The sequence below is a fragment of the Vombatus ursinus genome, unplaced genomic scaffold, assembly GCF_900497805.2.
Source record: "Vombatus ursinus unplaced genomic scaffold, bare-nosed wombat genome assembly UNPS02014822.1, whole genome shotgun sequence".
Lineage (NCBI taxonomy): Eukaryota > Metazoa > Chordata > Mammalia > Diprotodontia > Vombatidae > Vombatus > Vombatus ursinus.
Window position 1 is genome coordinate 13,664,162 of NW_020954600.1, and position 20,193 is coordinate 13,684,354.

Below are 20,193 nucleotides of genomic sequence, written 5' to 3' on the forward strand. Positions count from 1 at the left end.
GAAGATCCAGCCAAAGTAGAAAGCCTAAGAAAAGACTTGTGAATCTACAGGAATAATAATATCAAGTTGAAAAAACACAAAATGCTTGAAACGGTCCTTAAAATTCTGTAGCTGGACGCAGCCCAGTTTTGAAAAATCAATCTCACAGAAAGCTTTTAGTTTGTTTAGGCATTTGATCATTGTCACATGAACACAGGCTCTAACTGAGCAGAGTCCAACCTCTGCATGATTAGAGCAACTAGCAAGTAAATGTAAGAATTGTTTGAGAGACTCTTCTAGGACTTAACATTCATAATACATTTATCATCTCTACCCCAAACCTCTGCTCCATAAATAATTTGGATCACTGCTTTAATATGGCCAAGTTTAAGAGCTAGGATTAAGTAAACTGATCTAGCTCTAAACAGATTTATGTAATATGGCAGATACATCTAGGGCCAGATCAACTAAGAGTCAAGTAAAATGTCAGTATGTTTCCCATGATTTTCATAACCACACCCTTTCAGGATATTATTTCGTTTAAATAAGTGAACACTATGGATTTCAGTACCTGACTTTTAAATTCTCAACATTTTCAGATATAAAATAGCTACTCAACGTATCATAAGCAAAAGATAACTGATTTCTATAGCTAGTGCAGTACCTAGTCATAAAACCTCTTCATGAACCATGAATACTTCACTTTGTCCGTAAACAATCTTGATATTACCAAGTTGTTATTTAATTGAAATACGACGTTTACCTACCGGCCTGAAGCTGTTCTTGCTGAAGTTCTGTTTGCTCTACTTGGTGAGGCTGATTGGAAAAGCTCTGGTTGTAACCAGCCTGGTACTGATTCTGTTGCTTTAAAGTTTCTGGCTCATTAACAGGAGGAACTGGGGCATTCATATTGAATACCTGGAAGAAGATAAGAAAAAGTCATTAATACACTATCTGACAGCCAATTTCCCAAATCCCAAACCTGATTTTTAAATTAAATGTAAAACAAGTTTTAGAAATATGTAAATACTGTAAAATTTTGAGTATTCAAACTTCGCTCCCTTGCCTACCGTTTGCATGGACTGGAATGGAGCTGCATTCACATTGATGCCGCTGCTGTGTAAAGGTTTGCTTGATCCAGCTGGGAATACCTGGGGCTGAGAAGCAGCAGGAAGGGGTGAGGATGTTGGGGCCTGGTCTGCAGTCAGAGATATTGCAGCCTAAAAAAAGTGCACAAAATATTTGTCAGCAGAGTGCTGTGGCCAAGTGACTAGTAAATGACAACGGGTTACTTCTTTACATGCACCTTTTATACAGTAAAACTAATTCAGAACAAAACAACTTATTTGTTCAAATGTGTTTTTTCCACTATAAGCAGTAATGTCCTCTGTCTAATGATCTTTATGTAGACATTCATTCTGCAACCATCAATCCTACCTGAATCTGGTCAATAGGTTCCTTCTGAGGTCGCTGCTCTCCAGCATGAGAAGGCTGGTACATGGGCTGGGATGTTGTGTATCCCTCACTAGTTGAAGAAACCAAAGGTACCTAGAAGAGAAAGTGTAGCAGTTTCATTCGAGGCCATTTAGATTTACCAAATAGAGTAGGAAAAAAAAACATTTCCCTCCACTGGGAAGACTTAAAGAACCATCTCCTTATCAAGGTGCAGGAAAATCTTTTTTGGCAAATGAGCACAAGACACCTAAGAAGAGACCCTGCCTCTCTGCCTCGCAGCTGAATCCCCCCAGGGGTATGGGCTCTCTCATTAGAGTGGGACTTCTTCAAGAGCTTTCCATCTGTATCCCTAGGGCTGTGCACAGAGTAAATGCTTAATAAGTGCTTTATTCATCCAAAAAGAAAGAACTGATCATTGCCCAATTCAAAATTATCAAAAGATAGGAACTAAAAGATAAGAAAATGCACCTCTGCTCTTTCTAAGAAGGAGAACATAGGCATAGAACATTGCATCTTAAAAAAAATGAGAATAACACTGTGTTTATGCTAAGCAATAACTTTACAGTTAATTTGAAGATACAGACTTGAAGACTAGATAACAAATAAAAGTATATGTATAAAGTATACATGTGTATGTATATACACACACACACACACACACACACACACATATACATTGTGTGTGTGTTTGTGTGTGTGTGTACAAAGAAGTTTTAGTTGGTTTAACTCAAGTTTGGGTAAATTTGTGCTCCAGAGTCACAATTATTTCTTCAAAGTTAATATAATCTCTTTGCTATACAAAGCCTAAAATTAAGAATTGGTCCTCGTGAAATTCATTTGGTAAAATTTTCTCTTTATCTTTGAATGAAAATCTTTTTCTTTTATTCCTCAACTACAGCCACCAGAGAAGTCAAGACAAATACAGGTGACGCAGGAATAAAGGTTTTCTAAAAATACAAGTTAACACTCATTTGAAACAAAAGGTTAACGGTCTGCAAGCCTAGGTGCAAACTAAAGTTTGGGTTAATCATTCGGGTGAAAAATGACTCTCTACCAGGTTACCTCCGTGAGAGCCCTAGTCTCTTAACCTGTAAAATGAGGGGGACTAGACTAGGTAAGAGGGCCTCCAAGGTCTCTACTAGCTGTAAATCTATGACACTCTAGAATCACATAAAATAGGGGGAAAAGACCAAGACAGACAATTACTCTCACCTGTGTAGCTTCTGGCTGTACAGGAACTGGATTAGGCTGAGCGAGTCTAGATTCAGTGTGAACTGCAATTTGACAAAGAACTGATAATTGGTATGTTGTCAATTCTAAACAATTCCAAATAGCTAACATTTCAACTATTTCATATAAGGCTAGTCCCTTTTTTTTTTAACCATTATGGTAGTAATATAATGGAAATAGCATGGCTAAGATCAAATCAGGCCATTTTAAACAAATTTCAAATGATTTTATTGGAAGAACACTAAATTTTGATAATCTAATTAAAAAAATGTTAATGGGATACTGAAAGAAATCACAAATATTGATCCTAAAAAGTGAAGTCAAAACTTAATACCAAAAACTATGCATTTCTGTGACTATGCACTCAAAAATTAGAGATTTTTTTTGGATATCATTGCTAAAGATCATATACACTTTTTTGGAATTGGAACTGAAATAGGTTAGGTTTATGTTTTTGTGTTTTTTTGTTGCTGATGGTTACTACATTTATAATAAAAAATTCCATTAAGAGAGAGAGAAGAATGTACCCAAGTGCCCCTTCTAACTATGGTTTGAACCAAAGGCTGAAGACTCTACAGTCATTTCCCTCACAATATCTTGTGATTTTTCTGCCCCAAATGGGTGCGCGCATATATATATATATATATATATATATATATATAAAAACACCAACTTCGCCATATGTGTAAACTGTACATATATAACTATAGCTAATCAATTCAAAAGATCTTCATTCCTTCCAATAGAAGCAAAAATCCTTGACGATGCACACCATATACACTTTTGTAGAGCACTCTCTTTGACTCTGATGGTACACAGTGTGATAGGTAGGAAGAGCCTTGGCCCTTTGACTGAATCCAAACTTCCTTTTCTGTTCTGTGAAGTTTGGACTCAAAGGGTTGCACTTGAGGACCTAAAGAGCCACATGTGGCCTGGAGGCCGAAGGTGCCTAACCTAAAAGGTCCCTTCCAACCACACATCTATGGTCTTTTGAGTAGCTCAAAAGCAACACTAGGGATACTTCACTGCTGACGGTAGTTATTTTAAGAAACTTAATGAGAAAGTAACACAGATATGCTTTTTCAGTAGATTTCTGAGGATGAAAAACATTGCCTCGGATACTTTCTAACAGATTCAATCCTAACTCCTCTAAAGCTGGGATATACGGATAAAAGAACTACAAAATGTTGACTTTATATGGGTTTTTACTTTCTTTAGTTTCTAATTATCTAAGGTGTCTGACTTTTTATTACATAGTAAGGTTGTGAAGCACCGAACCATGTATTAAACAAATAGAAGAGTATGCAAAATTATCTGTAATTTGTCACAGCTCTTTCAAATGTATTTTATATACAGTTCCACAAGCTTCTAATCTCCCTCCAATAATTCTAAGGACATCAAGGCACACAAAAGAAGCCTAAAGAGGGATTCACTTTATTCAGCAGCTATCATCCATGTTGCTGCAGGACATTTTGAACTAACACTGCTGGTTCTTGGTTCCTCCTTCACATTTTCTTTCTTCCATATTGTTTTAGGTTCAAATTTCTCCAGATTGCTTAATTTGTTTTAGAGTCAACAGTTCTCGGAATGTGTGTATATTGGGGTGGAAGCAGAGGAGGAGGAGACCCCAGACCCTTTCAGGAGACCTATGAGGTCAAATTTATGTTCATAATAAAACTCAAAAGCTTTTATTTCTAACACACAGTAGATATAAATAGATAGAACACAAAACTAATTCTGTAAGTCCTCAATAATTAAGAGTGTAAAGTGGTCTTGAGACCAACAAGTTTGAGAATTAGTCCTTTAGAAGAAAGGTTTCTTATTTTGCTTAATATGTGCTTTGATTTCCCATACACACACCCCACCCTCCCCCAAAATCCTAAAGTTTCATAAAATGGAGAAGGTGCCTGGCTTGGAATCGGGAAGCCTTGAGTGGTTTAAATATCAACTCTGACACTGACCAGGCAACCGCCCATAATTCACTTAGCCTCTAGGTTTCTCAGACAACTAATAATAACAATAAAGATGATGATATCAATGCGTGACATTTCCACAGCAATGTAACGTTTTCAAAGAGTTTTACAAATACTATTTTATTTGAGGGGTTCAGTCATTTGGCTGGGATGTGTCTATCTACTCTCCCCTACTTCCCCTGGCCTCTCATATATTTGATATTAAAAAGAGATTCCCAAAGCAGGCTGCTGTCACTCACCTGGAGGGCAGACAAGCTGAGGCATGTCCATGTTCTGGGATGGATTCATAGGCTGTGCCGACACAATTGCAGGATCAAGCGTCTGACTTTCAAAGTCCAGCATGGAATCCTACAACAAGATAAACCCAAACAAAAAGACAACAATGATGACCATCAGAAGCCAAAGGGCCTCACAGCTTGGGTATTTGGGGGGTGGGATATTTAGATTCTGACTGGGTGACCCGCTCACGGCCTAAGGCAACTCCCAGGCCACTACAAGCCGATGCAGTTTCCATGCCAGTCATTGATAAAATCAGATTCAGATCCCAAAATCATATCTAGAACAAGAGGAAACCCATTCAGAAGATGGCAACCACAACACGATAGGATCCAGAAATCATGTTCTGAGGAATGGGAGGTAGAGATGTTAATAAACAAGAAGGGAATTTGGGGGGAGTTTCTAGAGTCTATAAAACCACATTCAACAACAAAAAGTAATTAACTTAATTTAAAAACTAGTCGTGTCTATTCACCCACCTGTATGAAATTATACGGCCCCTGCATTTGCGCCATGAGGTCCTGCACTCGTTGCCTTCTCACGAGAGGATCGGCCTGAGTCACCGGAGCCAAAGAGTGGGCCTCCGGCACAGAGGGGGACGTGGTTTGCGGCTGCTGCTGAAGCGAGTTTACCACCTTAGGGAAAAGGGGAGGAGGGCAAGGGGGAATAAAATCATTATATGGGTAACTGTGAAGCAGCCAGAAATGATGTAACAATTTAGTGCTATAAATCACTAGGCTTTAATGTGGATACCATTCAAATGTTATTTAAACATTTCCATGATCTTCAGGAGATCTGATGTTGGTGTCAGAGATCATTATGATCCATTTACATCTTCTCTTCCTGGGGCTGACCCTGGTGGAGCTGCCTTCTATGTCTTTCCATTAATACTCCAATAAGGAGCTCACACAGTGGTATGGAAGGCTTCCTCTAAATTACCTGACATTGTGCAGAAACCAAGGAGGATGAGGACCATCCATTAGTTGTGCCTTGATCTCCTAACATGACCCTTCTAGCTCTTTCTGGTCAAGTATAACTCTAATCACTCTCATATCCTTTGTTTGTACAATATTACATTGTTAACATGTTGCCGTCTACTTATACCCATGGACCTCCACTGTCCCTGGGCGACCCTTAATTTTTTTTTCTTTTAGTAGAATATAGAATTCTAGGTCTCAGAACCAGAAAATCACCATTAGAATATTATAATTAAGAAGGCGGGCCTTTGTTTCACAAAGAAGCTTAAGATCAAGAAAAGCAACGCACAATTTCTCAAAGTTGACCCTGCCTACACCTCTATCCAATGCTGGACCCAGTTCACTGTCTAGTCTAGCCAATGTCTATCTAAGAAACATACTCAGCTCTGTCTGTGGGTGTATCATCCAACTACAAAGCCTAATCTGGAAAACAGGCCTGCTTCCCCCATTTTTCCTATGCTCCTGGAGGACATCAGGTACTACTAAGACTCCCTCCAAAACCACAGCAAACAACTCTGAGGAGCACAAACTTCATTCTGGGTTTTACTGAATAGCAGAGGGCTATCTAACTCACATGCCTGTACACAATTATGACAATTTCACCTAAATGAGACAGTCACCACTACAATAATTCCATGTATCACATGGCAAAATAATTTATAGAGTACCAAAAAAGTATATAATTATTATTTAGCTTTATTTTAGACTCTATCTAGATTTCTTTCTTGCTAAGCGCGATTATCTGTGCTTAAATTGCTTTGATTAAATTATTACCTGATTATCCTCTCCTTATAGATAAAATATTAATACCCATAATTAGTCATCATGAGGATTTTCCAAAAAGGATAGAATCTAGACGAGTATTACATGTGGATGCCTTAAATTATGATTGGACCTCTTACATTATGAGAAGTATTCTCCTAACATGACTAAGTATCATCTTTATGCAAACATGAAAAATGAAAAAGATATGTGAAGAGCTCTGTAACACGTTCATTAGAGTTCCACTGCAATCACATTCAAACAACATCATAACTCTTCAAACACTGTTTCTTTACTGCCATACTTTATTTTCTCAATAAGCACTTACTTAAGCACCTCCCAATGCCAACTGGCTCTCTGCAGTTTAGCACACACACAAAGACTTACAAAACAAAGCTGTCTCTGCCTTCAAAGAGTTTATATTCTTTCTATGTAAGAGACCCAAACAAATATTAAGCAGAAGGTAGTCCACAGTGGGAAGTCAGAGAGATGCACGACCAGAAGGAGCAAGCTACCCAGGCTGGGATCAGAGTCTGCATTCTCCGTCGGCATCCATGTCACGTCAAAGCTCCTAGCATGGAGAGGTCTCATTCTGTCCATTCGAAATGATGGGGTCATAGATCCAAGGGAGAAAGCTCTGCGGCAACAAGAGAGGCCTAATCTCTTTGTCTAAGTGGGCCCTCATGAAGACTGAGAGCATAATCAGCTAAACTTTTAAGAGCAGAAACCATTACTGGAGTCATTTCAGGGGCTTCTTAAAAGTTACCACAGATTTAAACTTTTTTTGCTTCCTATCAAGGCCAAAAAGTCTCATACCTACCATTTCCAATGATTTCTTCTTTAACCTCCTGCTATTTGGCTTCCACCCTCACTAACTTACTATTCTACAACACACTGATGGGGGTAGGATGGGGGTAGAAGGGAGAGTAAGAGACAACCAACCATGACGATCATTCAATACAAATAAAATAAAATAACATCTTGATTCATAATACACATCAAAAGAATCTACTATAATAAATTCCATTAACACCCCCAGGATGATTTACTGTAATAATTTTTAATAATGAGTATTTTAGGAGAAATCCTATTTTCCCAACCTGAATGATCTGGAGACTAAAGAGGGCTGGCCTATCATCTCTCAACTATTAAATTAGCAAGTTTAAAAAATGCTTTGAGCCAAGAGAGCAAAGGTATACCATTCCTCTTCCTAAGCTTAGAGATTCTGATATGCATTGTTTTAACAGATGGTTTGGATGTTGTAAAGGGTCCTTTTGAGGGTATGTTAGATGGGAAGGGTGAAGAGAAAATGGAAGGTAACTGCTACTTGGTAGAAACAGTCCACAAATAATTCTGCACACAAGGACTAACCTAGAAATACAAAGAAACATTTGCTGGAAACAAAGATTTTTTTTAAAGTGCTAAAATGGATAATCCACAGATACATGGAAATCATTTTATCACCTACACCACTCTTCTTAATGGCATCTATTAAAATGGAATCTTAATTGTGTCAATTACTTTGTTGCCAGTCCTCTACAATTTTGTTAAAATAATTCTAAAAGTCAGAGATACTCATCTTCCCCATGAGATCAAATTCGTACCTTGCCTGGAACATCCAGATGCCCCTTCCTTTTCTTTTAAGTGTAATTTTTACAAGCCCAGGTTTTGGGATAACTCAAAATTACTGGGCAAAATTAAATATCCCATCAATGAGGATTAAACAGCCATCAAACTTACAAATCAATTTCCAACACAGACATTTTCTTACCTCAACTGTTTCAACTGTCCATTCATCTACCTGTTCCTTTTCACTGTTGCTGAACTGAGTCTCTGCCATAAACTGTCTATTTACATACTGGGGAAAAAAAAGGCATGTTGAGCATTTTTTTAAAGAAAAGAAGTCGCAAACAACATTCAAATAAAAACCATACCTCTGTTGACTCAACTTCATTTTGTTCAGCATATTCTTCTGCTGGCTCAACTTCTAGAATAAAATAACAAGAAAGTAACATTTAAGAGTATATTTTACTTCAATTTAAAAACTCCACATAATAAATTCAGGTACAAAAAAATAACTACAAGATCAAATAGTTTAGGCATATTACCCAAAATCAAGATTCTTTTAAATCTAAGTTTTCATTATTATATTCTTTAAAGACCAAATATAAAGGGAATTATACTTACCTGATTTTAAAGTTATTTATTATCTTATAAAAACTTTACTATCAATTCAAATAAGTTAGAGTCAGAATATCTGGTAAATTGTGATGCAAAAAATGACAATCTTTAATCAAGAACATATGATTCATCTTACTTCGTGTTATATAAAAATACTATTTTCAATTAAACAACAGTAAAGAGGCAGTTAATACCATGAAGACAAGATTATAAATTCAGAATTGGACAGAAGAAATAGGGAAGAGCACTGTATGGGAGAAAAGTATAGCTATTAGACATAGGAAGACGACTACTGAAAGAGCAGAGCTAGTTTCATGGAGGTTATTATATAAGGATAATAAGAGATTTCGAGTTTTAAGAGGCCTTAGATCATCTGGCCTAGGCCCCTCTTTTTAAAGACAAAGCTTAGAAAATTAAGGTCCAGAGAAGGGAAAAAACTTGCCCCAGGTCTGATAGCTCAAGGTAACTAGCAGAAGCAAGACAGATGTGTACCTGTGTCTTCTGACTTCAAAGCCAATCCTCTTTATACTACACCCTCCTTCACACACTACCTTTCATTGACCATCATTAACCATTTCCTAACTTCCTAATTATTATAACCAATACCACTGTCCCACATTTACACTCAAAAAAAATTTTTTCCATAAAGAGAGAACAGTGACAAGTTGAGAAAAGAAGGGGACATAGCTAGACCACCGTTTAAGTAAACTGAAAAGATCACTGAGACAGAATGATCTGGCAGCCCCTGACCCCAAAAGTGATAGGAGGCTGTAGTTATGTCCAGGACAGGGAAGGCTACAAGTAGTCCCATTACATTATGCCCTCAATAGACTTCAATCCTGGCATGACACTCCACAAAGGACAGAAACCTCAAGCATGTCCAAGAGGACGACCATCAAACAATGCAAAGAAAAAGAGGAAGGGGAGAACATAGATATCTTTTAACCTGGAGAGGATAAAATTTTTGGGGGGATGTGGGGGACACAACATGTTAGTGGTCTTTAAATACTTAAAGCACTGCCAAAGACAAATGATTAGGATTTCATTCTGTTTGACTCAAGAAGGTAGAACAAGAACAATGGGTAGAAGTTGAGAAAAAACAAATTTTGACTCACTATAAGGAAAAGCTTCTCATTAATTGTGACAATCTGAAAGTGAAATGGACTGACTAAAAAGGTAATGAGCTCTTTACCATGAAGAAGGTCTTCAAGCTGAGGATGGATCATCACTTGTTGAGAAACTACAGAGAAAATATCTATTCAAGTATGAGGGTTAGAATTGTTTTCCTTCTACTAATTTTAGCTACATGGGTTTTATTGTACAAAATCTTCTTAATTTTCTGTAAAAATCTTAGCAGCAAGTTTATTTGAAAAGGATCTCATTTCTAAGACATGTGAAGAATGATTAAAACTCATAAAAATAAAAGTTATTTTCTAACAGTTCAAGTATATGGACAGGCTAAGGAAGAGATCTAATCTATCAAGAATCTATGTGGGGAAAAAATTCTGCAAGTCACTAATAATTAGAGAAAAGCAAACTGAACTAATTCCTAAGTTATGCCTCAAACAATCAGATTGGCCAATCTACCAAAAAGGAAAATGCCAACAAATGTTGGAAGGCACACTTTAATGCACTGTGTGTAGTGTTGTGAACTCGTATAGCCATTCTGCAAAGTGATCTGGAACTACCTCCAAAAAGTGCCTTTAACCTTGCGTACTCTTTCTTTGACTCAGTAATGCCATTACTAGGCCTATAACCTCAAAAACATCAAAGAAAGAGGGAAAGGATGCACATGTTCAAAAATATTTATAAGGGCTCTTTTTCTAGTGACAAAGAACTGGAAAATTGCCCATCAAATGTAGAATGGTTGAGTCAACTACAATATAAGAATGTTATGGAACATTACTATGCTGTAAAAACGGGTATAAAAAAGTATTTTCATAGAAAACTGGGAAAACTCATACAAACTGATGAAGAGTGAAGAGAACCAGAATAATTTATACATCAACATTATAAAAACAAATAACTCTGAAAGACTTAAGAACTCAGATCAGTGCAATATCCAACCACAATTCCAGAGGACCAGTTCTGGAGCATGGATACCCCATTGTCAGAGAAGCGATGGAATGAGATTGTAGAATAAGACATATATTTTTGGGACATGGCCAATGTGGGAATTTATCTCAACAGAGCATCGTTATTCCAAGGGTTTTTTCTTTTTTAATGGAGGAAGGAGAGAGGGAGAGAATTCACTGAAAAAAAATATAATATTTAATTTTTTTAGAATTAAAGGGTATAGGTTGGATTAGATCGCCTTTAAGTTCACTTCCAATCTTGAAGAGCTATCATTTTAAATATTACCAAATATCACTGGCTTGATCAATACCATACAGAATTATTATGACTATTTTCAACATTATGCTTGCTAATTATAGTAAGGTGACAGTATCTACCTACCCTAGCACTATATTCCTCAAGACAGGTTAGTAACACTGAGTAACAACTCTTTTGTTTCTACTTGATCCAAACCTTCTGAGTTTGTAATTATGTTTTTAAAAAGTTACAAAAATATTTTATACCCTTTGATTCAGACATCCAACTGCTGTGTATATATTCCAAGAAGGTCAAAGGCATAAGGGTCCCATATGAACTAAAATATTCATAATGGCGCTTTTTGGGGGTAGCAAAAAACACCCTGAAACAAAGACTCTCAAGAACTAAAAATGGCTAAACAAACTGCGATACATTAATAAAGGAATAATGTGCCAGAAGAAATTACAAATACAAAGAATTGTAGAAAAGGAAAACTTACGCAAGCAGACAACACAAGACGGAAATAAGCACAACCAAGAAAATATGCACAATGATAATGTACACATGAAAGAGAGTCCTCCAAAATATAAAAATCAAAATTGAATGCTGTTTAATTAGAATGACCAAGTTTCGATCCAAAGAGACAAAAAATATGGTTGGACCCCCAAAGCAGGATTATGGAATGCCTCTTATTGAGCCCTGATGTCTTCATTAAACATCAGTATCCTGGGGAATGAAATCCATAGAATTCTAAAAGGAGCAAGGAGTCAGAAAGGGGGTGAAATGAAAACACTTCTTGGAAAGGGGAATGAAAATTCGTATCAGTGAAATAGAAGAAAGGATAAAAAGGGCAGAGATTAGTTTAGATACACCTCATTTTTTCCTAAGCTAGGAAAGGGAAGGGTTAAACTTCTGGAGCTTGGAATACTGGGAATAAGAGAAAGGAAAGGAAAGGAAAGGGAGTGAAAAAGAATATTAATATAATCAAAACAGTCACCTCCTTGACCATCAGCTGAGAAACCTCTGCCTTGAGGTCCCACTTTGATTGGAAACCTTTCCTCTTCCCCATCTTGCAGCTCTATGCAGATGTTGCCTTTCTCCATTGGAATGGAAGCTCCTTGAGAGCAGAGACCATCTTATTACTTGCTCATATCTGTATCCCAGCACTCAGCAGGGCCTACCACATAGTAATCCCCTCAGTAATTGTTTTATCTATCTAACTTAACAGATGGTAAATTTATATCATACTAGTACTTAAAAGGCCCTTTTTTAAAAAAATAAAGGGCATCACACAAATGCATAAGCAAGTACGTAGACCTAAACAACCGGCATCGAGACATAAATTGAAACAAGCTTCTCAACTATGATGAAAAGAAAATGACTCCTGAGTACTTACCAGCTTCTGCGGCCTGGTCTTCCCCAGCTGGAAGAGCAGCTGCCTCTTCTTCCTCACACAAGCCATTCTGGTGGTTGTGGGTGCTATCAAAGTAACCGGTCTGAAAAATGCGTTCAACCAGCTCCTTTAGGATTTTGTCTAAGAGAGACATGGAGCAAGAATAAATCCCAATAAAATCCTTTCATTTCAAAAAGTTCTCCTGATATTCTGCTAAAGACTATCTTAATATTAATAAGTTACCTGGTGCTTTTAGTTTTACAAATCATTGTAGATACATTTTTGATAGTCACAGTAGCCAGGTAAGGGAGATACCACAGGTATCACCCCCAATTTTAGAGAGGAACTGAGGCTTAAAATTGACTTGCCCAAGATTACAAAGCTAGCAAGTTAAAAGGCAATACCCTTCCCTGGGTCTCAACTGGTTCCAATCTCTGTCATTTTTCTTCCCTTTTTTGCTTCTTACTTGGGTCAAATTTAATTGGCACTGAACTTTTACTTCTGAGGACGATTCAATTATTTGTGAAAGATAAATGGCAAGTGAAATGCTAAGGTGGGCATCTTATTATTTAAGCATTAGTAAAATGGGCCAGTATGTGCATTCCTATAGCATAAATTAAAAATCACCAAGCTACAGTCACCACTTAGCTGTAGTCCTCTCAAAACACAACCATCCAATGTTACAATGCTTATCACAATCTTGTTTTAAGATCAGGCAAATTTTAGAAAACATTTCAATACGCAAGAATCTACCTCAAAAGTAATACAAAATTTTAATGAATGCCCTAGGAAACCACTCATTACTTTATAGCTACATCTCAGAACGAACTGACTAATAGCTTAAAGTTGTGAGGCATTACAAAGTTCTCTGTATCATATTTTATCTTTTTAATGTAAGTCCATTAGGGAGATGTTACAAATATTAGTGCCGACAATTTATAGATGAGAAAAATGAGGTATATGAGTGAAGTGACTTGCCTAAGATGATACAACTACTGAGTATCGCTGGGTATCGGAAGCAGGACATGAATCCTAGGCCTTCTAATTCTCAAATCCTATCTTCTATTATTATATCATGCTACCCCAACACATCATGATGAGACAAAGATTCCCTTTGTGTAGTTTTCACGTAAAGTAAGAGAAATTTATCCTTTATCAAAACACTACCTATTTACTGAGTTGGCAAGAAAATGCCAAACACTATACAAAACGTACGAAGTATAATCTCAGCCTGGAACTTTCAAGCCAATTTACTTTCAGATCTTTTGTACTCTTTCTCCCCCCCCTCCATTTTGGGCATCTTATGACAAGGAGGATCAAATTTAAATTCTTTCAAACACAATCTAAAAGTTCACTTTTAATCTATCAATTTCATAGTACGTAAGCCAGTAATACAAGTCCAAGCATATTTCTGAAATGTTGTCAGGTAAGGCTCTGAAAAGCCAGGATAGAAAAGACCTCATTTACGGGTGAAGAAACTAAAATAAAGGAGTTCAGCAAAATCAAAAGTAACTGGTAGTGTTTTTAAACAGTTTTCTAACATAGACATCAGTTAGGATGTTTTTAAAATGCAATTTATTGAATAGCTAATAAATTTAATGTTTTACCATGTGCTCTGTGTGATTCAACAGCCTCCTAAGGCTGACTCAGGCCTACCTTCCTTGACTTTTCTTGTAGGATACACAGAATCATTTCCTATAACTTAGCATAAACCCTCACACTTGCGTTTGATTAAGTGGTCTGTTGAAGAGGCTGACCTAATTCTGTAAGTATAACAAAATAAAAGACTAAGCAACATCCACAACAGACTAATGACCCCAAAGTAGCACAGAAATGAGTGACGTACAGGAGGAGGGCTGGGCCAGTGGCCTTGGCACAAACCCGTGTGCATCCAGTAGCTCTTTGCTTAACTTCCAGCTGTGCCAATCAAAGTATCCCTAAGAAGAGTCTATCTGGAGATCACTCATGAACCTTTCAGAGATTCTCAGATTCACATCTGAAGAATTCTTCTGTCCAACAAACAAATCCCTACTGCTGAAGACAGAGCTACTTACAGGTTGTTCCGCACACTGGTTTTTCCTTTCCCTCCAACAAGTCCCATAGATGAATGGATGCTTGTTCATACTGTTCATTCAGCCTTTTAAAAAAGAAAAGGGGGGAGAGGGAGGAGAGTATTGCCTCACTTAGTGTCTTTTAATAAGGCCAAAACAATGCCTCTTAAAAAACCGCATGTTCCAAACACCATCCCAGCATACCTCATGCTCATGTCCCGTTCAGGCTGGACCAGCTTGTAAAAGTCATCCAGGACTGACATTTCGTTTTCACTTAGGATGGGCACACCATTGACACCTCGCTTCAGGTCGCTGCGGACGTCATCGTCCCCTAACTTGTCCAGAACAAACTGTAGCTCAAGGACAGTCTTTAAACGCTTTTGTTCTGCTTCCTCTCGCATGAGCTGTTCTCGCCGGGCTGTCTTTTTTATTGTTTTCTGAATCTACCAAAGGAAAATATTTTAAATAATCCATAGCAATATGCCTTACATTCAACTCTACAGTAAATTTTAAATCATTAAGTTGTCCTAAAATACATGTAACATAGACCTAACTTAACCGTTCATTCCAGGTCTCGGTTCTCAAAGTCACTATCATTTTTAACTGCCTTTAACATAGGAAAAGACTGAGTGCATCATTGTCACAAAAATATCAAAATGTTATATTATAATTTCACTTTGAAATAAAAAGTTCATCTTATCTTTATCTTCTTTGTTTATGGACTCAAAAAAAAAAGCATCATGTCTGTGAGCTTTATAAATCACTTTTCTCATAATAATCCTGTGAAGTAGTTACCATTGAGTATTGTTATCTCCACTTTATAGATGAAGAACTAGGGGCTTAAAGATTTAGATAATTTGCTTATGGTCATACAATTAAAATGTCCGAGTTAGGATTCGAAGTCAGGTTTCCTTACCAAATCTAATGTTCTTTTCTCTACACCAGCAGTGTCTGACCCATATAGAAAAAAAAAAAAGGGATGAACTCAGGCTAGACATCAGGTTCTGATACCTCTGCTCTACATCACATTACCTAAAACCCAAAAAGGACATTTCTATGGTAAAACAGTGCCAACAGTGTTGAGAGAGGGATGACTGTAAAGCTTAAGGACATAGGTTGACTAATAAGGTCTTCCTGGAAATGGTACTACTTAACCTCTCTCTCTCTCTCTCTCTCTCATATATATACAGATATATATGTATATCTGAAGTGACGTGTAAATGAATGCTGGATTTTACTAATTTTTAACACCTTTGAGACTAACCTTCAAAGCCCTATTTCAATCCTCATTATGGCCATGGGTTCCAAGAGCTCTCCCAGCTCTGACAAGTCCTAAACCAAGGTGGAAAGGTGTCATTCAAATACAGGCCCAACGAAAGACTAGATTGTCTGCTGTCCTACCCACCTTCACTTAGAGAAGTTCATGACTTCCATTCAAGCTGGAAGCAGATAATAAACTTTTTAGCCACAACAATTCTCAAAGACTACCTACTAAAGATAGCCTAGATGTGATCTATGTTGGCAGAGCATATACACTGTGACTAAATTAATTATCACTGACATTTAAAAGGATGCTTACTTTTGAGCTGCAGATGGACCCTCTGCAATAAATCTAAAACTTTTCCATATTTCACTGTATCTACATGATTGAATTTTAAAAACAGAAGAGAATTTAAGGAACATTTATTGTAATGTCTTTAAATTTACTCTTCTCATTACCTCAAGAGTTAATTTGTCACAACACTACCAAATGGGAGAGCCAGGACTAGAATGTGGAAAAATAGTCACTTTTGTTTTAATCCCCAATGCTTGATAATAAAAACACACATGTATTGCCACCAGACATCCACTATTTACTTACATCTTGGCTCAGGGCCATGAAACTCCGCTGTAGTTCTTTTGCAAACTCCAAGTTATTTGTGACTTCCTGGTACTTAGACACTGCATCCTACAAAGACAGGAGTTTCTCTTTATTGGAAATATACAAAACTACAGTACTATTTTCTTATTACAGTACTGAAAATATAAGCTTTAAACAAATTTAAGATCTTTACCAGCTGATCTTGATTAAGTCTTTCTCCCTTGTTCATTCGATCCTGGTAATCATCAAGTTTACCCTATGTAAAAAAAAAAAAAAATTTATGTTCAATATTTCAGGACAAAGTGAAATTAAGCACGTTAAAACATGACAAAGCTACAAAACTAGTAACCTAGAGTATTAACTTTCCATTCTGATTCACATAATTTAGATTTGTACCAGTCTTAATTATAGCTATGAATTTGCCAAACCAATAATAGCAAGGTTCCCAATAAGTATATAAGGATACTCCAAAAGAACACAACAGCAACTATCATAATAAAATTAAATGAGCACACTCATAAGTTTATCTTTGCTTTAAGTAAAAAACATAACACTACGCTTAAAAAATTTTTTTAAATCCTAAGAGCTGGAAAAGGATTTGTAAAAGCATTTGTAAAAGCACAATTCCTAACTGGCAAGACAAAAAGGCAAGTTACAGGCACCTGAAACAATGAACAAAGTTACAATCCGTAAGGAATGCTCCTGCCTAATCTGTCAAAAACACCCAGCAAGATATAACAGGATGAGGCACTAAGTTCCACAAGAACACTTTTTTTGTAAGGTGCTATAACTGGACCATCAATCAAGTTTTGAAACTTTCTGATGAAGTTTGGGTCTAATATAATAACAATGTAAAACAACAAAGACCAGGACAACCTAAAAGGAGTTCCCTGTATGATAAATAGCTCACTGTAAAGTATGAAATTCAAACACAGTAACAACTGGGAAAAAAAAGGAAATAAAAGAGAAATTCACTAATAAACTGCTACAGATACTTAAAAGTAGTTTCATTTACTATGGCTTAAAAGTACGTACTTTTTAAAATTAACTTGCAGAGACAAAAAAATCAAAGTCCAAAATTATACGGTATAAGCAATTAGAGAGTAGGGCTAGTGGACTGTTTCATACAGAGACAATAAGTATAAAAGGAGTTAAAGAAGAGAGATTACTATGGGCTGGTATCCTCAGACTAGAATTCATGGAAGTGAGATTTGCAGTGAAAATTGAAGAATTGGCAAAAATGAAATACTAACAAGAGATACATCCATATCTGAAGGTATTCCTAATTTAGTTTCACATTTTAAAATTCAACATTTCACAGTAAGAATACATCCATTTAGGAACTATAATCGAATAATGTAAGGAAAAAGCCTTAAAATTCAAAAGTATAGTTATCAATTCTGGGCTAGGTACCAGACTGAACTCATCTCCATGCACTATTCAAAAACATTCCCAGACAAACATGTGGAGGGCCTCAACCACAGCCCCAAATTATTTCCTGAGACCAACTCAAATACTATTCCTATCTGTAAAGCCCAGAAAACACCCCTCCAATTCTTATTAATCTCTACACCTTGCTGGCATTGTTTCTCTTCCACATTTATTATTTCACGTGAGAATTACTGGCATTGTTGTGTACTGATGATCAAACATTTCATTTTTTTAAAAAAAAATTCTGAGTTCCAAATTCCCTTCCTCCACCCCTCCCCCATACATTGAGAAGGCAAACAATGATACCCATTATACATGAAGTCATGCAAAACATTCCTAGATTATGTTGAAAAACAATATGCTTCAATCTTCACTCTAGAGTTCTATCAGTTCTCTTTCTGGAGGTAGATAGTATGCAGCTAGTCTGGTAGAGGCAGGTGACTATAATACAGTTCTATGTTCCTACTCCATACACCGCAAGCAGCAAAGGGTCCAGGTCTTATCTAGGCTTTCTCTTTCTCCCAGCACAGTATTCTGCATTTAGAAGGCCTGTATGACAAACACAGAGCTAATGCTACATTCAAGTCTGTACTATTTAACAGGTCCAAAGTGAAATTTTATAATGGGGAAAAAGCGAAAGCAACTCATTCTCACCACTGATAAAATTGTTTTTGTTGTTCAGTCATTTCTGTCGTGTCCGACTCTTCTTGACCCCATTTGGGGTTTTCTTGGCAGAGATCCTGCAGTGGTTTTCCATTTCCTTCTCCAGCTCATTTTACAGATGAGGAAACTAAGGTAAACAAGGTTAAAGTGACTTGCCCAGGGTCACACAGCTTGTAAGTGCATGAGGCCAGCTTTGAAGTCAGGAAGATGAGTGTTCCTAACTTCAGGCCCAGCGTTCTATCTACTGTGCCACCTAGCTACCTTGTCACTAATGAAATAACCTACAGTATTTAGATACTTTCAACTACAAAAATTCTCCTAAGGGAGATGTGGGAAAATTGGGACACCAATGCACTGTTGGTGTGGTTGTGAACTGATCTAATCTTTCTGGAGAGCAAAGAACTATGCCTAAACTGTGCATACTATTTGATCAGCCTACCATTACTAAGTATGTATTCCAAAGAGATAAAAAAAAAAAAAGAGAAAAGGACCTATTTGTATAAAAATATTTATAGCAGCTCTTTTTGTGGTGAAAAAGAATTGGAAACTGAAGGGATGACCATCAATTGGGGAATAGTTGAATAAGTTATGATATTTGATTGCAATGGAATACAACTGTGCTATTATAAGAAATGAGCAGGATGATTTCAGAACCTGGATTTACAGAAACTGATGCATAGTGAAATGAGCAGAACCAGGAGAACACACTACACAGTAACAGCAACATTGTGTGATGATCCACTATAAAATGACTTAGTGATTCTCAGTAATACAATGATCCTAGATAATTCCAAAGGACTTACGATGAAAAAGTGCTATTCACCTCCAGAGAAAGAACTGATGAGTCTGAATGCAGATTGAATTATACTTTTTAAACTTTCTTTATTATTCTTGGGTTTTTTGGTCTGCATTTTCATTTGCATCATGGCTAATATGGAAATGTTTTGCATGACTGCACATATATAATTTATATCAAATTGTTTGCCTTCTCAAGGAGGCATGAGGGGAGGGAAGAATGAAGAGAGAGAGAGAATTTGGAACTCAAAATTTTAAAAAACCTTAAAATTTTAAATTACATGTAATTGAGAAAAATAAAGAAATAAATGTAAGGAAAAGTAATGGGTTGGGCCAAACACTTTTAAAAAAAGATTTACATAATATATGGATTTCACATACATTAACAAGATATTATAACTTATCTGGTACAGATTACTGGAGAATTACTTCTCATTTCTTAGATACTACTAGAGCATTCACACAGGCCTTGTTCCTTCAACCTTGATGTAAAGTTAACAGTAATATATCCATTCAAGCGTCAATTCTAAGTGACAGACTATGTCTGAAAAAATTTCTTATAGTTGTTTCGATAGCAGCTCATCATCCTTTTAAATGGGATGCAAAAGGAATTCAAAGTCACTAATGTTCTTTCTAGATATAACACTTGGTACAACACAAAACTGCAAAAATCTAAGTATGCAGTGCTCAGCTTTCATATTTGCCCAGGGTGACCACAGTGGTCAAGGTGAGATAGATTGTTGTTGTTTTTCAGTTGTTTCAGTCTTGTTTGACTCTTCATGACCCCATTTGGGGTTTGTTTGTTTTTTTGGCAAAGATACTGGAATGGTTCGCCATTTCCTTCTCTAGATCA

The 20,193-nt window shown here is 36.7% G+C and overlaps 1 protein-coding gene across 2 annotated transcripts in view; it reads right to left on the minus strand.

Annotated features, from left to right (window-relative positions):
• CAPRIN1 (cell cycle associated protein 1) overlaps window positions 1-20,193 on the minus strand; it is a 48,694-nt gene that overhangs the window by 12,677 nt on the left and 15,824 nt on the right. Inside the window, exons 3-15 of one of the 2 annotated variants that reach the window (XM_027837670.1) lie at window positions 16,645-16,707; window positions 16,452-16,538; window positions 14,795-15,033; window positions 14,594-14,676; window positions 12,543-12,680; window positions 8,587-8,639; window positions 8,424-8,510; window positions 5,393-5,548; window positions 4,877-4,985; window positions 2,647-2,708; window positions 1,417-1,527; window positions 1,050-1,199; window positions 747-897 (exon numbers count right to left, since the gene is read on the minus strand). In XM_027837670.1, the coding sequence (XP_027693471.1) occupies window positions 747-897; window positions 1,050-1,199; window positions 1,417-1,527; window positions 2,647-2,708; window positions 4,877-4,985; window positions 5,393-5,548; window positions 8,424-8,510; window positions 8,587-8,639; window positions 12,543-12,680; window positions 14,594-14,676; window positions 14,795-15,033; window positions 16,452-16,538; window positions 16,645-16,707 (1,489 nt within the window). The remainder of the gene's footprint in view (window positions 1-746; window positions 898-1,049; window positions 1,200-1,416; window positions 1,528-2,646; window positions 2,709-4,876; window positions 4,986-5,392; window positions 5,549-8,423; window positions 8,511-8,586; window positions 8,640-12,542; window positions 12,681-14,593; window positions 14,677-14,794; window positions 15,034-16,451; window positions 16,539-16,644; window positions 16,708-20,193) is intronic. The other variant, XM_027837671.1, reaches the window with a different exon arrangement.